General features: G+C 37.0%; 2 protein-coding genes across 2 annotated transcripts; one reads left to right on the top strand and one right to left on the bottom strand.

Annotated features, from left to right (window-relative positions):
- Nucleotides 1-14017: 14017 nt before the first annotated feature.
- PCOAH_00038380 (Uncharacterized protein) lies at nucleotides 14018-15592 on the bottom strand (the record flags this gene model as incomplete). Its single annotated transcript, XM_020060629.1, has 1 exon — nucleotides 14018-15592. The coding sequence occupies one exon, from the start codon at nucleotides 15590-15592 to the stop codon at nucleotides 14018-14020; it is 1575 nt and encodes a 524-aa protein (XP_019916257.1).
- Nucleotides 15593-18584: 2992 nt separating this feature from the next.
- Nucleotides 18585-20580, top strand: PCOAH_00038370 (26S proteasome ATPase subunit; the record flags this gene model as incomplete). The annotated part of the gene is made up of 2 exons (XM_020060628.1): nucleotides 18585-19171; nucleotides 19387-20580. The coding sequence occupies 2 exons, from the start codon at nucleotides 19103-19105 to the stop codon at nucleotides 20578-20580; spliced, it is 1263 nt and encodes a 420-aa protein (XP_019916701.1).
- Between the last annotated feature and the right edge of the window lie 562 nt (nucleotides 20581-21142).

The raw sequence follows: 21142 nt of genomic DNA, 5'->3' as shown, positions 1-21142 counted from the left end.
GGATATATTATGGAACAAGTCAAGTGACGCAACGGTATTTAATAATCGTATGACTGAAACATATGCTGCATTGGGGAACCCAACTTATATGACTAACTGTAAAATCTTATACGAAGGAACTAATATTGCAAAGGAACTTTTTTACCAAATGAAAAAAACATATGAGTTTTTTAAGGACCGGAATCAAATACAGCAGCAGTTAAGGACCCATGGGTTCAGGTGTACTCCACCGTATGCACGATATCTGCAAAATACTGTTGCAGCATATGCCAATGTGCGTATTCATTGTAGACAAAAGGAGGAGGATGCATTTTGCAAGAAGTTCCAGGAGGAATTCGTAGATGGAAAATACGAAAAAGTATCAGAGCTAAAATGCACAGACGTACGGGGAAGTGGTGGCACCACACCTCAGGCAGATGCATTACAGTCTAAAGGGGACGTATCCCCCTCCCCCAGAAGTAATAGTACTATATCTGCTGCTGTCTCCTCTGCCGCCGCTGCATTAATAGGTGTCCCATTGGTCACTGCCCTTTTATATAAGGTAAGTAGAACCACTATATACACACACACATATATATAACTATATATATATATGTAATAACTCATATACATATACATATGTATACATGTGTATATGTATGTACATATGTATATGGACATATATATATATGCCGGTATATATATGAATATGCATATACATATATATATATAATACACCTTTCCACCCTCGCCCCTCACTTCCTTTCCTTCTTTACACTCCTTCGTTCAGTATAATCTTCTACCTGATTGGTTACTGAATCATTTCAAAGGAAGAAGGAAAAAAAGAATGGTTGAACAGAACATTGATACAATAACAGAAGACACCTTTTCATTATATACCACAGAAACAGGTTCAACTCCAGAATCAACAGATGATTATTCTACCATATATAATGTGCCACCCACAGGAAGGAGAAATACTAATAGAAGATCACAACAACATCCACAATCAAGGAAAAGGAAAAATGTGCATTATCATAGTATGTAGCATGTTAAGTGAATGAATGTGCCCTTCATTCCACCCCTTCCCAAAAGTGGGGGGATGTGTGCACATATATTTATACTTTTTTCCACAATATGAATAATATAATTCTTTCTGTATTAAATCCCTTTTTCGCGTGTTTGTTTCACGAAGTTAAGTTTTCTTCTAACTATTGAATAATTATGCACAACGTTTGTGTACACATTGTGCAAAAAAAAGGATGACGGGAAGGGGAAGAGGTATAAATGTGCTCTGTATATATGTGAACTGTGCACTACGCATATATATGAATAGCTTTCCACAAACGCTGTAAATAATAATAAAACATATAAAATGCATAGTGTATGCTGAAATTTTATATTAGAGAGGGAAAAAAAAGGGGAAAAAGAATATATTTTTTCCTTTTTTTTTCTTCGTTTTTTTTTTTTTTTTACTTCCTTTCGCTTCACTTATATCTTGATCACATGCACAAATAGAAGCACAATGACACAAACACAAGATGATGATTCGGATGAATTACCTTCAGTGAAGGTATACAACACATTCAAGGGCACGGGTATTAAGTGCAGTAAGGTGAATGGAATACTTCCTACGTATACAGGAAATTTAGAGACCGCATTAGAAACGCAATATTCAAATATTAAAAATCGTTCTGAGGACATGGCAAAAGTGTTTTGCCATGTATCAGAAATGGTACAAAATGAAGACAACAAACCATTCTATGATAAGCGATGTGATTTTTTATTTTATTGGTTGGGTGATATAATATTTAATGAGAAGGGAGCAGTTGGTCAATATAAAACAATAATAGAAAAAATATACGAACAGTTGCAACATCTATTCTTAAGTGGTACAGAATGTGAAATGAAATACCGCATCAACAGCAAACATGATTTCAATCAGCGAAAATCTATTTTTGATTATTGGTACAATTATCATCATGCTATCAAACCATACATAGAAGGTAAGCACTTCGATTGCGAAAACAAATATGGACAATATTTGGACACAATTAATGGTGACTATGAGAAAGTGAAAGCAATCTGCTCAGGTGGGGGTGATAGTGATCCATACTGTACACAAATTACAGATATATTTACTGATGGTAAAGGTCCAAATGAAGTAAAGTCGGAATGTGAATCCATAAATGAAAAAGACTTTAAGCGGATAAAGAATGGAGGGCAGGTATGGGGATTCATTCCTTTTTTTTTTCTCCTTAGAATGAAAAACACAAAAATGCACTTATAATGTTTATTTTGAATAGATTAGTGAAATGGCGAGTGAATATATATACAATTATATATTTCCCTTAATTCGTTCTTATAGGTCACGGACGAACAAAGCGAGGAAAGGATAAATGCCTTCTTTTATCGTCAATTTAATCAAGGCTCAGGTTTAAATTCCTGTGAAAATCTTTCTGAAATAGATAAAATATTCGAGTCTCACGACAATCTGATGGCTGAAAAAGTGGAAATAGGCAGTGCATGGTGCCTCGTCACCAAAAAAAAAGAGTCGTCTGATGATCAGGATGGTGTTGAATTCTGTAAGTATTGCAACTTCCTTTATTTCTGGATTGGTGACAAAATATGGAACCAACTGAAAAGTGACACAGATGATGGTACTACTTTTAAGAACATTATGAGTCTTATTTGTGGTAAATTAATGGAATTATGTACTAATTCTGGCACTTGTAAAATGGAATGTATGGGTGCTGACCCCCCTATTAATACAACCACTTTCCTTCGCAAGAAAGAAGAATATACGAACACTCAAGACCAGGAAAATGAAAGAAGAACAGCTTCGCATTCCAAACAGTTCCTAACAGAGGGTGGGAGTTCAGATGATGGTTCGGAGGACGAAGGGGAGGAAGACTTAGCATTGGTTGGACCACCTTCACTGTGTCCACCAGTAGGAGGGGTTCCCCTCCCCCAGGTGGAAGGGAGTGGCATTCCATGTAGACCAGTTTCACAATTACATAACAACCCACCTACCACCCCCAACACCGTAGCCCCAATTGTATCTACCATGGTGCCTATATTAGGAATACCATTCGCTGCTTTTATGTTATATAAGGTAATAATACATACAATTATAATACAGCTATATATATATGCTATATATATATATATATGCACATAGATATATGTTCATATATATATAACATATATATACATATCTATATATACACCTTTCCACTCCCCTTTCCTTCTTTACACTCCTTTTTTCAGTATAATCTTTTACCTTCTGGGATAAAAAACACCTTTTTTGGTAACAATTTTGAAAACAACAGAAACAGAAGACAAAGAGGAAAGTATGTCCAAAGCAAACTAGATATGAGCGCGGACGAATCCTCTACAGAAACATCTACACTATATTCAACCGAAGCTTCTACAACATTTGACTCAACAGATGGATCTACCATATATAATGGTGGTAGATCACCTAGGAGGACAAATAATGGAAGAGGACATGAACAACAACAACCACAACAACAACAGAGAAGAAATAATATAGGTTATGGACGCATGTAACATGTAATATATACTTCCCGCCCCTTTGCAAGGGAACAATAATTATAAATGATCACGATGCACACAGTTCCTTATAATGGTAACATTTACCATAGAAAAATTGTGTACAAATGTGTGTACTAATATGTACAAATGTGTTTACTATTATGTTAATTTATGCAAATGAAGGAAACAAATATAAAAATTTTCGAAAATTTTGGATAATTTGATAATTCCCATATTTTCATGTGAAGCTCATATATTATTTAAAACAAGCACTTTGTTCTTTATTTAAAATAACATACACATATATATATATTATTTAAAGTAAAAGTTCTTATTAAAAAAAAAAAAAGAAGGAAAAAAATTCCAGACTTAAAACTTCGACCGTTTGATTATATTTCTTTTCCATCTTGGTCTAACAATAATAAAAGTTCTACTAATAGTGCTAATAAAACAACTATAATAAAGACACTATAATAAAGCAACTATAATAAAACAACTAATAGGACTACCACCAATAGGGTGACGACCACCATAAGGCACGAGCCCCACTATGGTTATGAGAATTACGAATACCATATTTTTTAAAAAGTGTCACGGATTAACCTAAAGTTGCGGAAATGCCAGCTACCTTTTTTTCAGGAAACTTGTAGGGCACTGGAAAACAGGAATTTCCACACGTGAACTTGCAAAATATAGAGCTAATAAATAAAGGCCCACCATTACCAATATAACAAGCAATAAAATCCAGCGTCTATTTTTACGGCATGTTAACCTCTCACAAATTAATTTAAATTTGTCCTTTAAGGTTGGATTTTTTATATTGTTTTTATTCCTTCCTCCTCTTCCATAGGATGAATTCCTCGAATCGAATTTCGCATCGAATGTTGACTTGGATTTATTGATGTATTTTTTTCTAGCTCTATAATAATAAAATCCAAGTAGAGCACCTATCATGAGGAGACCTATAACTGCAAGAACTGCCCACGCTGCTGCCGCGGTACGTGTGTATGCAGTCAATTGGCAAGTGACTTCACTGCCCGGGTTCCACCCATGCAGAAAGATCGAAGCAAGAGTTCCTTCATCTGAGTTTGCATAACACGGAATGAACAAACTAAAGGCTAAAACAACCAATGTAAGGAGAAGGAGGGTTCTATGTTTCATTCCTCGACGACAATCATGAAAAAAATTTTTACAAATTGTTTTACATTTGTCCTTAACACTTGTATTTTTTTTATTCCTTCCTTCATATGGTTCATTTAGGTAGGTGTTTTTAATGGGGTCTTCATTATTTCTATGATAAAATGGGCTCTGTAATTGTGTTTTTGTACTTGATTCGCTCGTCACTGATCCTTCACTACTTGAATCAGATGAGTCAAAACATTTAGGCGCTGTTGTACTACTACTTCTGCTCCATGAGGGGGTAGCGTGCACCATGACCTAAAAAAAAAAAAAAAAAGAAAGAAAGAAAGAAAGAGAAGGGTTGTTAGGTGTTAGGTGTTGGGGGTGGAAATTTTTTTTTTTCTCCTTTTTTTTTTCAATTTTTAGTGAAAAGAGCGTAAAAATTTATTATAATAATAAATATATGTGCAAAATTTTAGAAGGTGTAACAGTTCTTATTATCTTACATGGTGGTTAGGATATGGTGTCCACGAGGAGTAAAGTATCAAGCTAAGTATGAACAGCTTTGCAGAGAACATCATTGTGCTGTTTTTGCTTTCTTTTTTTTTTTTTTTTTAAATAAAAATTTTTTAAATTGGAACTTATATACTTTTTTTTTCTTTTAAATACAGAATGTTCATTAGGTCGCTTTGTACGCGGAATTTGATTAACTGCTTTATTGTAGGGGTGTGTGAATATGTAACTTTAATAAACTTTTTTATTTTTTTAAATTCAAAATTTAGAATTTATTACAACGTACAATAATACATACATATAGAAAAAAAATAATCATAATTAAACAAATAGTTGATTTTAATGCGTAATTATATTATTTAGAAGTTAAGGTGGTTAGTATTTTCTATAAAAAAAATTAATATACACACCCCTCCCCAATTATGTGTGTTCCGACCACCCCCTTTTTTCCTTTTAACGATGTAATAGGAATATTTTATGCCTTTCAAAAAAAAAAAAAAAGTTAAATATGTTTGTGCCTAAAAATTTTTTATTATTTTAATTTCGATTTAATGGTAGATGTAAAGTATTTAAAGAAAAAAAAAGAATTATGCCTTTCGTATAGGTGGAATGAATGGAATTCCTTTTTTTTAGGTGTAGGTGTGTAGGGTGGAAGGGGTGTAAAGGGCATGTATTTCGTTCTTAGGTGTGTTGTTTGTGTGGTGGAGGGGGAAGGAATGGGCGTAAGGAGGCTGTGCTAGGAGGGGTGTAAGGGGGTGGATGTAAGGGATAAAATTTTTTTCAGGATTTAGGGTGTAGGGGGTGGATGTAAGGGATAAAATTTTTTTCAGGATTTAGGGTGTAGGGGGTGGATGTAAGGGATAAAATTTTTTTCAGGATTTAGGGTGTAGGGGGTGGAATTTTTTTGTTTAGGTGCGTGAAGGGGCTGTAAGGGGGGGGTGTAACGGGGGTCGAAGGTCTATGGTGTAGGGGTCGTGTAAGAGGGGTGGAATTTTTTTCTCACGTGTGTAGGGGGAAGGGTTATTATTATTTTGTTTTAAGAAAGGGGTGTATTAGTGGTATTATTGTTTGGGGGTGGCGTATTATTATTTTATTTTAGTGTATATGCGCATTTTATTTTAGTGTGCGCAAGCGCACATAATAAATACAATATTGCGCAAAGTATTATATATAATCATCTAGACGATGATCATCATGATCATCATCTAGAAAGAAGATGTTGTTGTTCATTACCATCTGAGAAGATGATGTTGTTGTTGTTCATTCATCTAAGAAGATGTTTATGTAGATGTTCATCCATCTACGAGATGATCATTTTCTAGATGATGATGATGAAGTGGTGGTGGTGTATGGAATAGAATATTCTGACGAATTGGTTGCTGTTAGGTTTGATCTTGAATATTCTGTAGAAGTGACATCGTCGTCATCATCGAACCCATAATATTCTCTCCTCAGGGACCTTTTTTTTCTGTTGTTCCCAGAGTTCTTATGCTTCTGAAACAAGAAATGTGATTTATACAAAAAAAGAAAAATGAAAAGGTGGTAGGTGGGTTGTTAGGTGGAAGGAATGTTGTTATGTGGTAGGGGTGGTACGTGGAAGAAAAGTTTTTAGGTGGGTAGTAGGGTGTAAGGAATGTTGTGTTAGGGTGGTGGTTGGTGGGTTGTTAGAGCGGTGGTGGATGTTCGTGACCACTGCGGTGTTTGTGTTATTGTGGTAGTGGTGTTCTTACCTTGTAAAGGAAGGAAGCGAACAAAAGTGCTGGAAGTGCTATTGCTCCTGCAACAGCAGGAATGGCTGTCGTAGGAGCAGACAGAGCAGAAGCTAGGGTGGACATAATTCCTTCACTCCCTGAAGAGGTTCCATATAGTTGTTGTTGTGATGTTACTGGTTGTGGTGATATTACCGGTTGTGCTTGTGTTAGTGGTAGTGCTTGTGGTGGTGATGGAGCATCACCATTTCCCCGTATATTTTTTTCAATTGCATCCTCTAACTCCTTTATTGCCTGTTCTATGGTTTTACTTCCCTTCGTGGCTGGCGCAAGTGCTTTTTCCAAATCGTCCGGTGATAAGGTGTACTTAGGATCATCTTCATTTATTAGTATGTCTGAGAAGCTCGTATTACCACTTTTATTGTCCTCTATTCCTAAGAACGTTGTCATACTTCCTTTATTCTTTTCTAACTGTCCTTTCTTTTCCTGTTTATTCAATACTCTTCCGTTATTACAACGCCCTTCACCCACCCATATTACTTGTCCTACCCTCCTAGCTCCTCCATGCCCCTCTGTCGTATGCGCCCTCTTCTTATCTGCCTGTGCCCATTCTTTAATTTTATTTCCAATAGCTCTTCTGCCTATGACTAAACCTGCAGTACCTATGTCGCCACATTGTTCCACCTTCCTTCCTGTGTTATGACTCAATATCTTCTTTTCTACTTTTTCCTTCGTGCTTTGAACAATTTCATCCAGTTTACAGTGCTCTCCATACAGTTCGAACATAGCTGTTGTTCCTACAATAAACCTTCTATAGAGTTCTACATCATCAATATTCTGTTCAGGAGTCATTTTCTGGGTGTCCTCCTTCTTGAGCCCACTCATGAAATATTTTATTTCTGCCATACCTTTACACAGTTCCTTCATATTAATTTGCACATGTATGTTCGCATGGGTTAAATGACCACAGAGGTGAGCTATTTCTTTTGCTTCCGGTACACTTAATCTACTTACCAAATCCTCATATGTTTTTCTGAATTCTTCCCACAATTTATCCTACAGTGTGAGCAAAGTATTGAACACATAAATATATTTGACCTACGGTACATCCTTCTACCAATTGTTCCGTGTGGGCACATATATATTCATACTTGTTTCTCTTCTTTCCATTTTTTTTTCTTTCTCAGTTTTCCTTACTTGTACTTTCCGCCTCTCAAGTGGCTCCTTTGTATTTTGCAACCATTGCCGTAACCATTTTTCCCACATCTTTTCACCGGGTTTTTCTTCCATAGTTGTACATTCACATTACAACATACTTCTCTTCCTTTAATCTTCTTTCCTTCCTCCCTTCTTTTTCTCTTTAAATCTTCCTTCTCTTTACACCTTCCTTCTTTACACCTTCCTTCTTTTCACCTTCCTTCTTTACACCTTCCTTCTTTTCACCTTCCTTCTTTCCTTCTTATTCCTTCTTTACACTTTTTCTTTAAACTTCTTTTTCTTTTTAAATCTTCCTTTTCTTACCTAGATCTTCTTTTATTACTTAATCCTTCCTTCTTTACACCTTAAACCTTCCTTTCTTCCTTCACTTTCACCCTAAATCTTCCCTCTTTTCTATTCCTTCCTTAAACCTTCCTTCTTTTTTCTTTGTACCACTATTTATTCAATGAATTGAAATCAACCGTGGAATATTCATTCAATGGAAAATCAAAATGGTTTACCTATTTTGGTAAAAATGATACATCATTATGTACTATGTACATATTGCGTACACAGAACATAAACACATTCTTTACTTCCTACTCCCTCAATTTTCTTTCTCTTTTTTTTTTTCCTTTCCTTCTTTTTTTTTTTTTTTTTTTTTTTCTTCCTTCTTTTTTCCTTTAATACACGTTACTCGTCTGCACCCCCCTAAACAACTAAGTAGCAGGCCATATTGTTGAACCTAAACCCTGAACCTACACTCGCACACTAAACCTCACTCCTTATTCATTCCTTCACTCTCTTTCATTCCTATTCCTTTTTTATTTATTCTTTCCCTTCTTCCTTTTCTTTTCTTTCCTTCTCTTTCCTTCCGTTATATCTTTATACCCTTTCTCCCATAGGTGCACACTCCTGCACACTGCCCTTTCTTCTCCTTCTTTTTACCTTTCGTCCTCTTTTTCTTTTTTTCTTTTTCTCTCCTTTTTTTTTCCTTTTTCTTTTTTTCCTTTCATTAGTTATACTGTTAAAAAAGAGGAAAAAATAAAGAAGAGAAAAAGAAAATTAAAAAAAAGAAGATAAAAACAAAAAAAGAAGGAGAAGAAAGGGTAGAAATATGTATCACCCATGCATTGTTTTTGTGTATGTATAAACATGCACCTTGAATGTGCAGTTTGAACAACAAAAATGATCAATATATATATATTTTTTTTTCTCCCCCCCTTTAAAAAAAATATTATAAACGGATCTTATCTAATATCATATGTACCTTATATATAGAAGGAAGGGAATTCATGGGCATGCTATTACCGCTACGCCTCCAATAGCAGGAGGGATGATGGTGGACAACACTTAGATTGCTTCAGAGCTTAGACCCTTCCTTCCCTCCTTAGACCCCCTTCCTTTCCATTCCTCGGAATCTTCCTTCCACCCTACCACACCTAACGCAACCTTCCTTCCACCAACCACACCTAAACCCTTCCACCTCTAAACCCTTACACCTCTAAACCCTTACACCTCTAAACCCTTACACCTCTAAACCCTTACACCTCTAAACCCTTACACCTCTAAACCCTTACACCTCTAAACCCTTACACCTCTAAACCCTTACACCTCTAAACCCTTACACCCCTAACAACCTTCCTTCCCCTTCGCACTTTAAATCCATATTATACTTTATACATATGAAAACTGTGCTTTTCTGCTCTTCTTTTCTTTTATTTTTTTTGCTTATTTATAATAATAGGAGTGGTTCACATTGGTTTAGTGGAAGAGTTCAAATGGTTCAAAGGATTTTTCACAGGTAAGGTCACGGAAAGTGCAAAATGTCGCAAGTTCATTGATTTATGCTTTCAATGCTTCTTCTCTTGCAGCATATATATATACCTACATATATAACGCACATACATACATATACATTGCGCACTATATACATATACATATGTATAGTGGTCGTCATCTACAGTGACGTTATTACCACCATTTATGCGGTTCTTCTTTTTTTCTTCTTATAAGAAGAGAGAGAACAAAGTGCTTATCTAATATATGGAACAGAATATAACGTAGTAGAATCGTCCCTGGTGGAAATTGTTCCTGTGGAATATGTTTCTGTAGAAGAGTCGTCGTCTGAGGATGTGTTGAAATTTTGCTCCATGGACCTTCTTCCTCTTATGTTCATTCCTCCGTTGTTTCCTCTAAATTTGTTACTGATCCAGGAGGGTAAAAGATTATACTAAAAAAAAAAAGGGGATGTGAAAATATATATCTATATATATACATACATATATGTCTATATATATATATATATTTGTATATATATATGTGGAGTTATATATATATATATATATATATATATATATATATGTTTGTATGTATGTGTAGGTATATATATATATGTATATGTGTGTATGTTACATATATATGTAAGTATTATGTTCCTATCTTATTTAATTGTAATTGTTATTATACCTTATATAGAAAGAATGCTAATGCAGGTAGTCCAATTATTCCTAATGCAGAAGAGACGGCTGTGGTGGGAACTGCTGCACTACCACCAGTAGCAGGTCCAACTCCTACTCCCGGAGCAACACCAACTCCTGGTGCAACTCCCACTCCTGGAGCAACACCAACTCCTGGTGCAACTCCCACTCCTGGAGCAACACCAACTCCTGGTGCAATCCCTACCCCAGGTGCTGAAGCACATTCTTCATTTATCAATATTTTAGGGTTACATTTTTCATACTTTGTTCTAAAATCCTGACAGTATTTGCTCAGTTTACTAATTCTATTACTGTCGCAATCTTCCTGCACTGCCTTATATGCTGAAAGAGCTGTACTCAGGTACTCCTTCTTTTCCGGATTACAACGGAACTCAGTAGATTCCAATTGTGCTTTCCCTTTTTTATAGTTGTACCAGTAGTCGAATACCATTTTCCTCTTTTCGAACATGTCCCAGCTAATATCAGGGTATATATTAGTACACCCATTATTACAGTAGAATTGCGTTAGTTTATTGCAAACTGTCCTTATAGCAGTGTCAAATGCCTGTGAGCCCAATTTTTCATTTATTTTACTACCTATCCAATAATATAGGAATTTACAATAATCCTCACGGGACAAGGTGCCCATTTTCATTATATGTGCACAACACCAATTTTCTGAAATTAAAGTGGCATAGGGCTTACTGTACTCGAATATTTCTAATGCTTCATATAAATTCGTCCTTATTTCTCCGCAACATGGGTTCGTGCTATGGGTCCCTGAGGTACACGCTGTTAGCGCATCCAACTCAGCATATATTTTCTGTGAGGGTAAGGGAGGTGAAGCTCCTGCCTCCTAAGAAAATATAGAATAGGCGAAGGAAAGTGGAATATGTATAGTTGTATGTTTCCATATGTGTACTCCTTCCATAACATTATTATTATTTCAATATGTGTGCATATAAGTTGATATAGGCATATGCATTCATTAAGTTTTATACAGAAAATAACTCCCCTATGTTCCTTTCTTACACCTGTCATTGTTCACGTATTGGTATTATTCTTCTTCCTCTGTACATATAAAACACACACCTTTATGTTAAGGAGAAAAAATTGTGTTCATTGGTTTATTCATTCAGTATATGTATTCATTTAAAAGGGGTTGAAGTGCATGGAAGTGTGGAAAAATGTGGAAAAATTCTGTTGCTTCCTTCCATTACAGTTATAATTAAAGGACAGATGTATCAGAATTTTAACTCCCTATAATATTGTGTATTGCTTAATTAATCAGAAAAAAAATAAAAACGAATACACTAAATTGATAAAGTGGAACAGCAGAACAAAAAAAAATTCAATAAACTTTCCTTAATACATTTATTATTTCTAATTATTGACTCCTTCTTATTGGTACCTTCTCTTTAAGGTGATTTCTTATTTGTAACAATTCCTACCATTCCTTACTACTATTATACTATTATATATTATGTGTACTCTTTACTCCTCTCTTTTACCTAATCGCAGTTATTATTTCTTCCTCATTTATACAATTTCATGCAATTTGTGATTTAGTAAGAACAATTTTTCCCATGCACTACAAGATGACTACTCGTTACGTGGTCATATGTGCGAATAGCAAATTTCTTCTTACTTTTCTCCTTCTTTCTCCTATGTGTGCGCGCATACATAAACATTCCCCTCCCCATTACACAACCATATGCCCTTAACAAAGTTAACTTCCCTTTTTCTAAGTTGGCACAACTTGTACGGTGTTCTCTATATAGACTACATATATATATATACATATATACATGTATATATGCACATATATATATGTATATATATATGCAATGTGCCCTTAACAAAGGAACTTCCCTATGATATTATCTGTACCACAACCACCAAACCCACCACAACGAGAATATGGATCATCCAACCCACCTACCACCCTACCACCCATAACAACATCTTCCTTCGATCTAACAACCCACCTGCCACCTAACAACCCACCTAACAACCAACCACCTACCACCACCCACCTAACAACCCACCTACCACCCTACCACCTAACAACCCACCTACCACCATCCACCTAACAACCCACCTACCACCATCCACCTAACAACCCACCTACCACCATCCACCTAACAACCCACCTACCACCATCCACCTAACAACCCACCTACCACCATCCACCTAACAACCCACCTACCACCACCCTAACAACACCTTCCTTCCACCTACCACCACCCTAACAATCTTCCTTGCACCAACCACCACCCCTAACACTACCTTCCACCTACCACCACACCTAACACTACCTTCCACCTAATAACCCACTTAACGACCCACCGTCTCACCCCTAACACAACATTCCTTCCCTAAGGAAGTACCTCCCTTCCTCCTCCCTTAGACCGTCCTATTCTTCCTTCCGTTCCTTCCTTTCGCCCACTTCATTTGTCCAGTGCAGAAACCAGTGTACAGGGACATCAGTTGAAAAGAACGAACGAGTGAAAAAGGTTGAGTGAATAAAAAAAGAAGGCCACATTGAAGCGAGCTATATACTGCTACTTATAATATGTGGCCCACCTTCTACCTTGGGGACAGTGTATTTTGAATAACATGTACAAGTTGCGTTCAATTATTAGTTTGCATTAAGAAATTTTTGTCATTATATGTGTGGCTGTCTGCGCACATATGAGAACGTTACTCTATAATAAAAAAGCTTCCCTGATAAATTCACACAGACGTCTTACCACACTACAAAAATGGGGACTTCCTTCTCTTAGGAATTTGTGTTCGTCCTTCCCCTTCTGCACACCTCACCTTTTGAGTTACACTCTGCTTAACGGTGTTCGTTTCAACCATTGTGTAATTATTTTCGCTTTACAGCAAAATTTAATAGGCATGAACTAGGTAAAGTTTTTTGCAGAGGTCACGAAAAAAGATGGACGGCAAAACAGGGGTCAGACAGCTAAAGGGTACGGAAAAAACCACATCATCATGCAGCCGACGACCGAGTAGCCAATGACGGAGCAGCCAAATAGCTAAAAATTAAAAAAAAAAAAAAAAAAAAACGAAACTGCTACAACGTTTCGCTATCTCAGACAAACCAATTAAACAAAAAAAAAATAAAATAAAATGAACAAATAGAAGCAAAACGGAGGAAATTAAAAACGGCGAATTATGCATATTTAAAAGATGCAAAAATTCTTCTCTGCGTGCAAAAACAAAGGAAAAAAAAGATGAAATAAATCCTTACTTTTCGAATAAGGGATTAGCGCACAGTTACTACCATGCTGTGCTGTAGCACTGTAGGTGCCTCATAATTCAACTGAGCTGCCCTCCATATAATACCTTTATGAACCAAGGCCCACGAATAAAAAAAAAAAAAAAAAAAGGAAATACACCTTTGCATATCTCCCTGAACACACATTTTGCATTATCCCAAAGGGGAAAACATATTTACATTATGTTGCACCTTAAACGATTAAAATCAAATTCGAGGCTATTCACTTCAACTATGTCGTACATATTTTCCTGCCATTTTTCGCAATGAAACTGAATGTATGCATCCAAATTTTGATTATTTTCACGAGAACGAGCAGCCGGATAGTAATTACAATTTTCCTTATTTTTATGTTCACCTGGAAGGTTTACCCCGTCTTGCTCCGTCCCATTCAAATCGGCGTCCGCTTTCTCTGTGCTGCTGTAAGAGTTTATTTTTTCCGCAAACTTCTTAATTATCATAGGGGTGCGCGCATATATCGCACACAAATTTTTATTAATATCGAACATATAATAATTTTTTAAAGAAAAACGATTAAATAAATTTAGCATATTAAATTCGTCATTCGTTTTATTTTTCTGCTCTTCTAAGAAATTATCTATGCTTGCATCATCCTTAAAAAATGAAGAATTTTCCCCTTCGGAAAATATGCTTTCAACGTCATTATTAAGATACGAAACGGTGTTATCAAAAATGAAGAAGTCTTCTATGTCTTCATTCGCATCGTAAAAATACTCTTTCTTTTCATCATCCTCTAATTTTAATTCATTATGCTGTTTAACCTTTAGAGCTTGCTTTATTTTGTTTATGTCCTCTATGTACAGCACCAGTCTCGATAGTCTCTCCGTCTTTATTGCATTCATTCTGTCTTTATAGTTGATATAATCCACACTTATGTGATTTTCAAAGTTGTTGTTACTGTAGAAGTAGATAAGCGGGTTGTACTTGTTCATTTGCTCCCTGAACCGCTGATTGAAATTGTTTTTGTAGTATCTGTACAGGGCGATAACTGCCTCTATTTTGTTTATGCCCGTGTGGTAAAGCCTGGTAATGTTGATCATTTCTTCTTTTGCCACGACAGATTCCGTGGTTTCATCCTGGTCGTCATCTGGGGTATTTTTTACAGGGCTGTTTTGGAGATCGTTATGGGAGCCGATTTGGGAACTGTTTAAGGAGCCAATTATCGATCCATAGAGCGTGCCACTTAAGGAACCTTCCTCAGTTTCTTCCTGCAAATCGTCCCCCTCGATTTGTAAAGCATCCGCTGCGTCGCTTGGAGGTACGTAAGTGGCCCCAATTTGGAATTCATCCTGTGCCCCTTCCGTGCCGTCCATTCTTACTGCATGCGTATTAGTTAACTCTTCACTACTGCGCGGGGTTTCACCCCCTTGGGCGCGGTCAAGCGCCTCCTGGCAGGATTCCCGTCTGCTCAATTCATTCGAGGCTACCTCCTGTGGGGCGTGGCTCCTTTCGCTTTTTTCCCATTCCTCCTTAAAATGCTCACTGCTGATGTCATTCACATGCTGCCTCCTCTGCTCACCAAGCAAATTGCACTCCTCGTCTACAAAATCTTCCCTCCGGTGATGCAGATTTTCGCCATTATGTATGTTTTCTGAAGGACCTGGCGTTCCATTACCCGCGCTGGGAGGAAATAAAGCCGATTCACTTATTTGACAGGATTCCTCTTTCTTTTTTTCTTCAGAATTTTCTACGCTGCACTCTTCATCATGGCTGTCATCGTTAACTATCATCTTAATTTCTGTTCTTTCTTTTTTTCCCTTTCTTTTCTTCTTTTCTTTTCCTTTTTCCGCTTCTTCCCCCACTTACTTGCTTCAAATGGGTTAACTGCTTAACTCAACTGCAATGACGCTGTTCAGATTTGTCAAAGTCCACGTTCTCGATTTCGTCGAAATGAAATTACGCGCAGGGGATGATGGGGGAAGCGGGGATGCAGTTAAAAGTATGTCATTTTTCAAGGTACGCAAGAGGTACAATGTACGTATATAATTATACCTACGTAAATATTCGTATGTATATGCGTATATTTATGTTTACATGTATGTATACGCATTTATATGCTATCCTCCTCACACATATGTTATTTTTTGCAAACTTAATTTTTTTACGGTCACATTTGTTTACAAAACGGAAAAAAGGCGCTTACAAGTAAAACGATCAAAAGGATTTTTTTTGTGTTTATTTCGCTAAAAATTGGAAAAAAAAAAAAAAAAAAAAAAACGCGATGAATTTTTTTAAAAAATAATGCGTATGTAAAAAAATATATATCTACATAAATATATATTAATATTATTATATATACAAATTTCTTACGTACCCTCATATGCACAAAAATGTAAACGCTTCAATAACTTGTATTTTATAGGCAAAATAAAATACTCCCATTGTTACTATACTCCGGTGTTTTCTTTACTTGCTTATTTTCGTGCCATGTTCGCGAAGGCTAAATTTACGCGGTGGGAGGTACTTATTATGATAGTTTTCTTTTATATACATTTGAATACCACATGCGGATTCAGGGATAATATTTATGCGGTGAAAGCGCCAATCAAGATTGAAAAAAAAAAATAATAATAAAATATAATAAAAAAATGAAGTAAAAAAAGGTAAATAAAATGAACAAATAGGCACAAAGGGGTAAAAAAAGGAGCCATAAATAAACGATGGATAAGCAGAAAACGAACGAATGGACGAACTGCTGAGATGCTGTGCTCAACATTTGCTAAATGTACGAAAAGGTGAAGGAGGTTAACAGCCAGCCGTCTTACATGTTTACGTAACAGGGCGAACAAAAAAAAAAGGAAAATATTACAAATCTTGAAGAAACACATAAGTTAAAATGATATACGTTTTATAGAATATAATGCATACCTGCCTGTAGCAACCAACATTACATTTTAATCAGAAAATTGCAAAGTATACACGTCCGTTTCACGCGCTAAAAGAGAATTTCATTGTTCTGTTGTCGAATAAATAAAAGAAAAGAAATCCCCTTTTTTTAAGGTTTAGCGAAAAGGCTAGACATACCGTACACAGTAGGGGAAAACAATTTTTTACGGCGCTCTGGTGAATCGCCTTATCCCTGCATGTAATAAAATTCGTAATTTCCAGACACTTTGACATTGGCACATTGTAGCGTCGGCTTTTTTACTTACACTTTTTGCAAACCCTCCAAATGAACATTTCTGGAACACACATTTAGACTCCCCCTACGTGCTCCCCCTTTGTATAAACTTTAAATACATATGAACACATTGACGCTTGCTTTATTTACTGCGTACATGTTTATCAAAGTAGGGGCTCCTGTCCAGGTGTTCCATCCTTTATGCATGTAAATAAGAGTTCCCCATATAGGGATGTGCGACGCGTGATGTGCGTTTTTTTTTTTTTTTTTCTTCTTTATTCCGTTGTTCTGACCAGAAGGAATGCTTCGAATAGTATGGTTGGGCTAATTTTAAGGGCGAAAATAAAGAACGAATGAAGAGAAGCATAAAATAAATGCCTACTGGGATGAGGTCCCTAAAGGAGAATCCTTTACCGCACGTTTTTTCACTTTTTTTCGTCCCTCTTTTACAAAATGAAATTTCTTGTTCTGGTAAGAATATCCTATACTGTACGTTGATTTGCTTCTCCTTACGTGTTCTAAAAATGGACATATGCTTTATGGGAAAGAAATGAAAATTGTCATTTCGTGGATGGTTGGGAAGCAAATCTAAAGGAATACTTTCCCGGAAAAGCGCTGGGGTAGGAGCACGTCGTAAAATTAAAGCAGAGCAAAAAAGGTCACAAAGGGAAATACAAATGAAAGTCCCTCAACCATTCTTTTATGTTTTGCGAATGCAACAAATGAATTGTTTCCCATGTGGGGGGCCATTAGCCAAAAATTGTGTACTTGCCATAGAGAAGCTCATATACTCATTTGTGTGTGTACTCCCATAGGCATCCACCGTTGCAAACTTTCTTTTTTTCTGAATGGCCACACGTGCGGGTTGCGGAGGGCAAGCGGGTTACAGATACTAATTAGTGATGCTCTTGTTGGTTCACTGAATGCTGCGGGAGGAAGCTACTACCAGAACTAACCTGTTTAGTTTTTCTCCTTTTCGCCACTTGGGTGTAGTTTCACTCTAACGGTAGTCTTCCATGACATGCAAAAAAAATTCTTTGCGCATAAGCTTTACAGTGACCAAATGGGATTTTACGGAGTGCGGATGTTTTAGCCCTGTACACATTCGTGCATGATGGAAAGTAAGGGTGTATACATTGGCATACCTCCCCCGTCCCTGTACATGCCTTTTTCCAAATGAAGAAGACAATTATTTGTGTACACCCCAGTTTTTGTCGTATCGGCTGTTTCCTCTCATTTTGCCATTGCTTATATTATTCTCATAACAAAAGAATCAAAAAAAAAAAAAAATTCCAAATGAAAGAATTCGGTGTGAACTCACTTGTAATTCGCAATGAGTACTTCGTAATTTGTAGTTTGTCATTTAAAATTTGTAGTTCAACCCACTTGTTACTTAGCACCTGGTGCTTACAATTAAATTTTTTTTTTCCCCCTTCACATGAAACACCAAATGAATGTTTTATTTTTTGTCCCCCTTAATTTTTAAAACAATACAAGCGGTGGTAAAACCAAATTGGAACAGAAAAAAAAAAAAAAAAAAAAAAAAAAAAAACAGTAGCGAGAAAGGGGCACCAAACGCCGCAACGAAAGTAAAATTTTTTAATTGATTTTACTTTTTTCCGCTCTTCATCAGATTGTACAAGTTTACACAAATTAAGCAGACTATTCTTGTACAAAGGAAATCCCCTTTTTTGAGTTTAATCATCCCGTTGGCAAGTGTACCTTTCCGTATGCGTGAAGTGAAAGTACGATTTGCCTTCAGCTGAAGACTTTCGATGAACCGCTTAACTTCTTCGTGTGGTACGGCGTGTACGCGAGGCAGGGCCAACCCGGACATGTCACTTGCGCCACGTGTACGTATTATTTTCTCGCGAATTGCTAAAGAGAATAAGATAAAAATATACATTCGTGTTAGGCGCTGACCGGTACAGTCCCATCGAACGTATCCAAACATACAGATAGAGAGGGATAACATAAAAATAAAATAAAACAAACTTATGTAAAACTTTGCGAAGAAAGAATAAAAACATTCCAAACCGCTTCAAGCAGCTGACACGGTTTGCTGTTTCAGTAGAATTCGTACCTTTTGCGCTGTTTGTATGACCCTCCTGAATCGACAATGGATGAGGACGCACCCACACAGTCCAAACCCCTGGATGACGAAGATATAAACATCCTGAAATCTTACGTAAGAAAAAGAAAAACACAAAAAGGAATGAATTGCATCCCTGGTTTTGCTATTTGTGCATGCCTACACGAATTCTGTGACTTTACTTTCCAGTGTGTCACCCACGCACACTGCGTGCACATTGTGCGCACACCTTTTTCCAACCACGAGTGGGCACGATTCAATGCGAAGGTGCATCATATGGACCTCCCCCCTATGCATGATATCCACTGCAGGGATCTGGACCTTATTCAACGACCATCAAGAAGGTTGAATCGGACATAAGTGGGTTAGTAACTAGCATTAACAAGCTTTGCGGAGTGAGAGAAAGTGACACAGGGTTATGTCTACCGAACCAGTGGGACCTACAGTTAGATAAACAGATGCTGAATGAAGAACAACCACTGCAAGTAGCTAGATGTACAAAAATTATCAATGGAGACACAGACCAAACAAAGTACATTATTAACGTTAAACAGATAGCGAAATTTGTGGTAGGGTTAGGAGATAAGGTTGCACCAAGTGATATAGAAGAAGGAATGAGAGTAGGGGTAGATAGAACCAAATACAAAATTCAAATTCTGCTACCTCCAAAGATAGATCCTACAGTCACTATGATGACGGTGGAAGAGAAGCCAGATATTACCTACAACGATATTGGTGGGTGTAAAGAACAGTTAGAAAGGTTAAGAGAAGTGGTAGAAATGCCTTTGCTACAACCAGAAAGATTTGTAACGTTAGGAATAGATCCTCCTAAGGGGGTGCTACTATATGGCCCCCCAGGGACAGGAAAAACCCTAACTGCTAGAGCTATCGCCAATCGAACAGATGCTTGTTTCATATGTGTTATTGGTTCAGAACTTGTGCAGAAATATGTTGGTGAAGGTGCTAGAATGGTGAGAGAATTATTTCAAATGGCTAAGTCGAAAAAGGCATGTATCCTATTTATTGATGAAGTAGATGCAATAGGAGGTTCTAGAGGAGACGAAAGTGCACATGGGGATCATGAAGTACAAAGAACCATGTTAGAAATTGTAAATCAGCTAGATGGATTCGATAACAGAGGTAATATCAAAGTACTAATGGCTACAAATAGGCCCGACACGTTAGATAGTGCATTAGTTAGACCTGGAAGAATCGATAGAAAGATAGAATTCAGTTTACCTGACCTTGAAGGTAGAACCCATATTTTTAAGATTCACGCAAATACTATGAATATGAGCAGAGATGTTAGATTTGAGCTGTTGGCTAGACTATGCCCCAACAGCACCGGTTCCGACATTAGAAGTGTCTGTACAGAGGCAGGTATGTTTGCCATCAGAGCCAGAAGAAAAACCATCACCGAGAAGGACCTTTTGCTCGCAATAAACAAAGTCATACATGGTTGCAAGCAATTTTCGGCCACGGGAAAATATATGGTGTACAATTAGGGGACTCACCAGTGTTGCTCGCCACTTTGGCCTCCAGGCAGCCCAGATTGGTGCCATGTGGAGGTGCACATGGGCAATGCAAGGGGCGAGTTGTAAACGTTAGGCAACAAAAAAAACGCCAGTTAAAACGCGCCAATATTTCTACGTGCGCGTTGCAGTTGACGCCAGTGTTTTTTTTTTTTTTCCTAGCGATATATGGGCGTGCATGCCAGTCGTATAGAGGGAAAATTCGCCTCCCCCCTCTATGAACATGTACGCATGTTTTTTTCTTTTTTCCCACACTACAATCCTTTCTACCTGTACGCATTGTATGAAGCGTAGAAATTTTAAAGACTCTGATTTTTTATAGTGCATAATATAGTTTTAGCTATTTGGTGAAATTCGTGGGGAACCCCAACGTGACAGACGGGGTCAGGCTGATCAAGTGATCCTCAAAACGGGGCTCTCTTTGGTGGATCCTCTTGTAACCCTGCAACGTGTTTACTCTGTGGGGCAGCCCCTCCGAAGGGAAGAACAGAGACCATTTTGCAAAATATTCCCACAAAAAAAATAAAATAAAACT

Source organism: Plasmodium coatneyi, chromosome 12, assembly GCF_001680005.1.
Source record: "Plasmodium coatneyi strain Hackeri chromosome 12, complete sequence".
NCBI lineage: Eukaryota > Apicomplexa > Aconoidasida > Haemosporida > Plasmodiidae > Plasmodium > Plasmodium coatneyi.
This window is presented reverse-complemented; position numbering and strand designations above follow the sequence as displayed.